The sequence below is a fragment of the Austrofundulus limnaeus genome, unplaced genomic scaffold, assembly GCF_001266775.1.
Source record: "Austrofundulus limnaeus strain Quisiro unplaced genomic scaffold, Austrofundulus_limnaeus-1.0 Scaffold17, whole genome shotgun sequence".
Classification (NCBI taxonomy): domain Eukaryota; kingdom Metazoa; phylum Chordata; class Actinopteri; order Cyprinodontiformes; family Rivulidae; genus Austrofundulus; species Austrofundulus limnaeus.
This window is the reverse complement of record NW_013952419.1, coordinates 1040693-1048502: the sequence shown is the minus strand read 5'-3', so window position 1 is coordinate 1048502 and position 7810 is coordinate 1040693. Positions and strand designations below refer to the sequence as shown.

The window sequence follows — 7810 nt, the reverse complement described above, 5'->3', positions numbered from 1 at the left end:
ATATAATTTCTAGTGCCAAATTATAATTTACTCTTCATTTTAAAAAAGCAAACATATACTTGAGTTTCACAAATGTTTAGAAAATCTTCTGTAGTTGTATTTGTACGTCTGTGTAAAATTGCTGTTCTCCTAACCTGCATGAATTGCAATGACAACAGCGCCCTCATGTGGTCGCTTCTGGTCAGAGCAGCTGAAACAGGACCGCTCCGTTTGTCCCTTGTTGCTACCCGTACTAGCTCCGCCCTTTCTCTCCAGCTTTGTACCTAAAGCTAAACGCACGCCGCGGCTAGCTTCACTTAAACACCGGGGCTGCTAAACATCGGAAAATGGCTCTCCACGTCCCCAAACCTCCGGGCTTTGCCCAGATGTTGAAGGAAGGCGCTAAGGTTAGATTAAATCCGTGTGCAGTTGTGTCAAATTTGCCTTTTTTTGAAGTTAATAGTTGTGAAACTAGCGTGCGAGCTAAGGTTAGCCGCTGAGTTAGCGTGTTCAAATTCACTTGTCATGTGGGAGCTTTCTAGAAAGAGCCAGGCCGCTTAAGTACCAAAACCTATTCATGAAATAATGGACTAAAATACAGTTTGATTATTTTTTAAATATATTTTTTCACTTAACATGTTTGAATATCAGCATTAATGTTTACAATTTAAATGAACGCTGCAGTAGTTCTGGCACACCCAGTTAGCCTTAGCTGTCAGGCTCTGAGTTACCTCAGTAAGGATGCTGTTGCTTCCTTTTTGGGTCAGCTTACATTTGTAGTGTGTTTTTCTGACTTTGTAAGCATATTTTAATGCATTACTTCACAGTGTAATAAATGAACTGCATGTTTTATTGCTGTAATTTGCGTAATATTCAATCGTAGCAGAAGTACTCCTGCACTTTTCTTGTAAAAGGCACACTTGAAAAATGCATTATTTTTTTATTTCCAATGCAGCACTTCTCAGGACTTGAGGAGGCAGTTTTTCGTAACATCAGAGCGTGTAAGGAGCTTTCTCAGACCACACGAACTGCATATGGTCCCAACGGTATGAACAAAATGGTCATCAATCACTTGGAGAAACTGTTTGTCACCAATGATGCGGCTACGATCCTCAGAGAACTGGAGGTGAGGAAAATCTTCAAAGGTTCTTGTGCTTGCTGCTAAAAATAAAATATACACGTCATAAATGTAAATGAGTGTTTTAATTCAAAATTTGTTTCACAGGTGCAACATCCAGCAGCCAAAATGGTTGTAATGGCATCCCACATGCAGGAGCAGGAAGTTGGAGATGGCACCAACTTTGTTCTGGTGTTTGCAGGAGCTCTGTTGGAGCTGGCCGAAGAGCTTCTTAGGATGGGCTTGTCTGTGTCTGAGGTAAATGTTGAACATCACCCTGACTGTATGGAGTGCTAATTTTGCAACAATATAACAGCTGGTGATTGGAAAATTCAGATGCCAGAGAATTAATTTAAGCAGTGTTTTTTACCTATATGCATTAGTAAGTATATCGTCTTTCCTTTTTTTGTTTCAGGTGATTGACGGCTATGAGAAGGCTTGTAAAAAAGCTCTAGAGATCCTGCCAGAGTGCGTATGTTCATCAGCCAAAAACCTCCATGACATGAAAGAGGCCACGTCTCTCATCCGCACTGCAGTAATGAGCAAGCAGTACGGGAATGAAGACTTCCTCTCCAGCCTCATCGCAGAGGCCTGTGGTGAGCCAGCACCTTAGACTGATTTAACTAATAACATTTTTCATTTGTTGTCATGTCGGTAATGGTTTTTCCCCTGGGTTTGTGCTTCAGTGTCCATATTCCCAGAGTCCGGCAGTTTCAATGTTGACAATGTCAGAGTGTGCAAGATTTTGGTAAGCTTTGTTATTCATTCGTTCTCTGTGTGTTGTTGTTTTTGTTTGCATATAAGCTGTCTGCTTTGTGTTTGCAGGGCTGTGGAGTGACGGCCTCTTCCATGCTTCATGGCATGGTTTTCAAAAAGGAGGCAGAAGGAGACGTCACATCGGTTAAAGATGCCAAGATTGTAGTTTTCTCCTGCCCCTTTGACTGCATGGTGACAGAAACTAAGGTGAAAGTTTCAATCCATTTGTCTGAATTTATGCCCTGGAGAAAGGAATAAAGTCTGCTTTCTGTGGTGCTGCTGTGAGGCCAAAGCTGTGTGATTTTCAGGACAGAATTTATTTTTTCTCCAGAGTTCTGTGTCAGCTATTGTGTGAACATACAGAAATGTAAAGTACAGTGGCCCTGAGGTGTCGTGTCAAATACAAAAACCGCAATACAAATAAAAATTCCACTACACAAATACAAAAACCGCAACACAAATAAAAATCCTGCAACACAAATACAAAAGCCGCAACGCAAATACAAAAACTGCGGCTTTTATTGGACTTGACACCTCTGGGCCACCGTAGTAAAGAGAGGAGAAACAGCTAAAATAACACAAAGATTTTCAGGTGTAAACTCTGCACAGCTTGTTCTGTTGCTGACAGGCGTGCTGTTTGTCCCGCAGGGCACAGTGTTGATAAATAACGCACAGGAGCTCATGAACTTCAGCAAGGGAGAGGAGGACATGATGGAGGCTCAGGTGAAGGCCATCAAAGAGGCCGGAGCCAACGTGGTGGTCACTGGGGGGAAAGTGGCCGACATGGCGCTGCATTACGCCAACAAGTACAAGCTGATGGTGGTCAGGTAAGACCTGAAGCCTGGGGAATCAGAGGGCTGGAGAAGCTGTGTTTAAATTTCCTGCTCCCCTACAGACTCAACTCCAAGTGGGACCTCAGGAGGTTGTGCAAGACTGTGGGGGCTGTAGCTCTGCCTAAAATAGTACGTATAGTTGTGTTACCTGTAGTCAGGCATGCAAATAATGATTTAACTGACTTTATTGTGTTGTACGATGCTGTACATTCTTAGACGGCCCCGACTCCCGACGAGATGGGTCACTGTGACAGTGTGTACCTCACAGAGGTGGGAGACACTCAGGTGGTGGTCTTCAAACATGGTAAGTTTGTCTTTGCTCAGTTTTTCACGTTTTAAACCCGATCTCTGTCTGGGTTGAAGTGTGATGTTGTGTCTGGTTTGGTTTAAAACAGAGAAAGAAGACGGAGCCATCTCCACAGTGGTGATCAGAGGCTCCACTGATAACCTGATGGATGACATCGAGAGGGCTATAGATGATGGAGTCAACACTTTCAAGGTTCTGGTTCGGGTAAGTCGGCTTGTTTTCACCAGTTTAATTTAATGACATCACTGTGGGAAAGAATGTTAACTATGAACTTTTATGAAGTGGTGAAGTCTTTACAGACCTACACACCTGCTAAACTCTCAGCATATTTCACCATCTGTAGGACAAACGACTGGTACCTGGAGCTGGAGCCACAGAGATCGAGCTCGCCAAGCAGATCACATCGTACGGCGAGGTAACGCAGAGCTTGATCTTAAGTGCATCGTAAACAAATTTTGAAGCACTAATCTGTTCCTTCCTTGCCTCCTTGTAGTCCTGTCCTGGTTTAGAGCAGTATGCCATCAAAAAGTTTGCAGAAGCCTTTGAGTCAGTGCCACGCGCCCTGGCCGAGAACTCCGGGGTGAAGGGGAACGTGCTCATCTCTAAACTGTACGCTGCACATCACGAGGGGAACAAAAATATTGGCTTTGATATTGAAGTAAGTACGACTCTTTTATATCCTCTGTCAGACTGAGCCTGGGTTTACACTAGATGCGGCTCCGCTGTGAAGGACAAACACAACTGAAAACACTGATATAAAAGCTTTTGATATCTATGGTTGAAACTGTATCGCTGTCGTCGTTTTGAAACTTCTGCTTTCAAAATAAAATCCACGTGTATTGTGTGTATACATCTGCTTCCCAAACAGAACCATACATTCTGACGGCATCTATGTAGAAATACACTCACCGGCCACTTTATTAGGTACACCTGTCCAACTGCTCGTTAACACTTAATTTCTAATCAGCCAATCACATGGCGGCAACTCAGTGCATTTAGGCATGTAGACATGGTCAAGACAATCTCCTGCAGTTCAAACCGAGCATCAGTATGGGGAAGAAAGGTGATTTGAGTGCCTTTGAACGTGGCATGGTTGTTGGTGCCAGAAGGGCTGGTCTGAGTATTTCAGAAACTGCTGATCTACTGGGATTTTCACGCACAACCATCTCTAGGGTTTACAGAGAATGGTCCGAAAAAGAAAAAACATCCAGTGAGCGGCAGTCCTGTGGGCGGAAATGCCTTGTTGATGCCAGAGGTCAGAGGAGAATGGGCAGACTGGTTCGAGCTGATAGAAAGGCAACAGTGACTCAAATAACCACCCGTTACAACCAAGGTAGGCAGAAGAGCATCTCTGAACGCACAGTACGTCGAACTTTGAGGCAGATGGGCTTCAGCAGCAGAAGACCACACCGGGTGCCACTCCTTTCAGCTAAGAACAGGAAACTGAGGCTACAATTTGCACAAGCTCATCGAAATTGGACAAGAGAAGATTGGAAAAACGTTGCCTGGTCTGATGAGTCTCGATTTCTGCTGCGACATTCGGATGGTAGGGTCAGAATTTGGCGTCAACAACATGAAAGCATGGATCCATCCTGCCTTGTATCAACGGTTCAGGCTGGTGGTGGTGGTGTCATGGTGTGAGGAACCTTTTCTTGGCACTCTTTGGGCCCCTTGGTACCAACTGAGCATCGTTGCAACGCCACAGCCTACCTGAGTATTGTTGCTGACCATGTCCATCCCTTTCTGACCACAATGTACCCAACATCTGATGGCTACTTTCAGCAGGATAATGCGCCATGTCATAAAGCTGGAATCATCTCAGACTGGTTTCTTGAACATGACAATGAGTTCACTGTACTCAAATGGCCTCCACAGTCACCAGATCTCAATCCAATCTTTGGGATTTGGGATGTGGTTGAATGGGAGATTCACATCATGGATGTGCAGCCGACAAATCTGCGGCAACTGTGTGATGCCATCATGTCAATATGGACCAAAATCTCTGAGGAATGATTCCAGCACCTTGTTGAATCTATGCCACGAAGAATTGAGGCAGTTCTGAAGGCAAAAGGGGGTCCAACCCGTTACTAGCGTGTGAGTGTATATCCGTGTATTGTTTAATATAGCTGGGATTTCCCCAAAATTATTCCGCCTTATTTTGAAAATACGGATGTTGTGTTCATTCCTTTCCCTGTTGGTGCGACGTGATCTCTGTAGATTGACTCCGGCGCAGCTCCGGCGTTCGGCAAAAACTGAATCGGATCTAATTTTGGCCGTTCACCATGCGGAGCCAGTGTAAATACTCTGATTAATTAGAATGAGTGTGTATTTGCTGCAGAGGTCGGACCGCAGCGGAGCGGAGACACATGTAGTGTAAACTGGGGGTTAGCCATCGTTTCATTCTGCTTAAAGTAACAGTTCCGATCTTTTGAAAAGGATTTTTTTGTAAAGTTGTGAACAACTAATATCTTACCTGTTGTAGATGGCTCTGTTAATGACCTCGGTTCAGACAAGCTAACAGCTAGTCCAAAAGCTCATTGGGGCATCTTAGAAACTCCAATTTCTAAAGCCTTTAAAGAAAACTTTTATTGTTTTCTTTAAAGGCTTGTTTGTAAAGCTTTACACTGCCTTTAGTTTCACATTACATATATAATTCTATTGTTATTTGCAAAATAGTTATGTAATATCAAAGTAAAATAAAGTTGTCTTATTCGTTTTCTTCTGAGAATGACTTAATATTTATATTACTCCAATATGTTCTGATTATTTTTTTATTTTTATTTTTTAACTCCACATAATACTCTAAAATGAAATGTTTTTATTATTTTATGGAGGCAGCATTTGTTAAACAATGTTAAGTGCAGTTATTTTCCCCCTCACCATACAGATTTTTGCACATTTCTTGAGGGGTTGTGAAGCAACTCGGTGCAATTGTTATTCAGTGTGTGTGACTCAAAGTGCTGCTTGTGACTGTGGATGTCGTGCTGTCTGCAGGGAGAAGGACCTGCTGTGAAGGATATGCTTGAAGCTGGGATTCTGGATCCGTACCTGGTCAAACACTGGGGCATCAAACTGGCCACCAACGCTGCCATCACTGTGCTGCGGGTGGATCAGGTCAGCACAAAAAAACATATCAACAAGAAACAGCACAACGTTGAACTTTTTACGAGCATCTTTTTAGTAATGTAGTGGAAATGGTTAAGCTGCAGCATACAGATGGTTTAAAATCTTGTTTTTGATGTTTTCTTCCAGAACAATGCACTTCCTGTCACATATAGTTTATTTAAAACAAATCTGGCACAGTAACAAATTTTGCCGGTGGATAAATTGTCTCAGAGATGATTGCGATAAACAATATTGTTTGGAGACCATTTTAAAGTAATATAAAGATAACACCCCACCCCCGACCTTGGAAACTTAGGGAAGTAAATAAAATATGCATAAATAAAAAAGTAATGATAAAAAGCAGCTGAAGCCTCCATCCAAGCCGGCAGTTTATTCTGTCTCTTCTTCTGGTTTCATAAAATAATTGCGGTCATCCTTACGAAGTTTACAGAAGTTTACAAAGATTATGTTATTCATTCTAACCATAGATTAATAATTAAAATGTCTTAAGAGGTGTGTTTACTTTTAATCAAAGCTAAATGTTCCTCAGCAGTCAAAGGGGGACGATGAGAACTGGTGACGTCAGTGTGTGTGTGTACATGTATGATCCAGATCATCATGGCTAAAGCTTCAGGGGGTCCCAAGGCTCCCAAGCAGAGAGGTCACTGGGACAAGGARGGCTGGGATGAAGAGCCAGATCATTTTGAAACCCACCATTAAGAGGGCACACGCACACTCAAACCCTCTGTCAGTAGGTGCCGGAATGATGTGTGTCCACTTCGAACTAAAAATAAAGATAAAATCACTGGCTGACAGGAAACAGAACTAACACTGAATCCCAGGTGGAGACATTTATTCCTGAGACAACTCCTAACATCACGGAGTGCCACTGTGTGAACCGGCACGAAGCGGTTGATGGTGTGATGGCATGCTGCATGCACGTAACTTCTTACATCACTTTTGACTGNACTGGACTGAAAGTCTCAACTTCATTTCTGGACATTTATGGTTTGATTTCTTTGTATGTATGGATCATTTGGGTTGTTACCAACATCTGGTGAAAATTTAATGTCTTTAGCACCTCTAGTAATATATTTACTGAGAAAAACGTTGACATGTTCAATACTTATTTTACCCGCTATATATATATATATACAGCTCCGTCGGCCCCTCACGCCGTTCGGTGGCCAGACGCGGCTCTTCTGCACCTTCAGCACCCCGGACAGCTCCATCGACCCCTCGCCCTCGCGCCGTACGGCAGTCAGACACGGCTCTTCTGCACCGTCAGCACCCCGGACAGCTTCGTCGGCCCCTCGCGCCGTCCGGCTGTCAGACACGGCTCTTCTGCACCGTCAGCACCCCGGACAGCTCCGTCGGCCCCATGCGCCGTCCAGCGGCCAGACGCGAATCTTCAGCACCTTCAGCACCCCGGACAGCTTCGTCGGCCCCTCGCGCCGTTCGGTGGCTAGACGCGGCTGTTCTGCACCTTCAGCACCCTGGACAGCTCCATCGACCCCTCGCGCCGTCCGGCGGCCAGACACGGCTCTTCTGTACCGTCAGCACCCCGGACAGCTCCGTCGGCCCCACGCACCGTCCAGCGGCCAGACGCGAATCTTCAGCACCCCAGACAGCACCCCGGACACCTCCGTTGGCCTCACGCGTCGTCCAGCGGCCAGACGCGAATCTTCAGCACCTTCAGCACCCCGGACAGCT

At 44.6% G+C, this 7810-nt stretch overlaps 1 protein-coding gene across 3 annotated transcripts in view; it reads left to right on the top strand.

Annotated features, from left to right (window-relative positions):
* The first annotated feature begins 267 nt into the window (after positions 1-267).
* The window catches only part of cct8 (chaperonin containing TCP1, subunit 8 (theta)), a 10250-nt gene continuing 2707 nt past the window's right edge, over positions 268-7810 (top strand). The window contains exons 1-14 of one of the 3 annotated variants that reach the window (XM_014003195.1): positions 268-386; positions 935-1105; positions 1205-1354; positions 1512-1692; positions 1783-1844; positions 1922-2059; positions 2501-2679; positions 2748-2814; positions 2902-2989; positions 3081-3196; positions 3336-3407; positions 3486-3650; positions 5987-6106; positions 6710-6844. In XM_014003195.1, the coding sequence (XP_013858649.1) occupies positions 327-386; positions 935-1105; positions 1205-1354; positions 1512-1692; positions 1783-1844; positions 1922-2059; positions 2501-2679; positions 2748-2814; positions 2902-2989; positions 3081-3196; positions 3336-3407; positions 3486-3650; positions 5987-6106; positions 6710-6817 (1677 nt within the window). In that variant the 5' untranslated portion in view covers positions 268-326 and the 3' untranslated portion in view covers positions 6818-6844. Of the gene's footprint in view, positions 387-934; positions 1106-1204; positions 1355-1511; positions 1693-1782; positions 1845-1921; positions 2060-2500; positions 2680-2747; positions 2815-2901; positions 2990-3080; positions 3197-3335; positions 3408-3485; positions 3651-5986; positions 6107-6709; positions 6849-7810 lie in introns of all 3 variants that reach the window. The other 2 variants (XM_014003194.1, XM_014003196.1) reach the window with 2 other exon arrangements.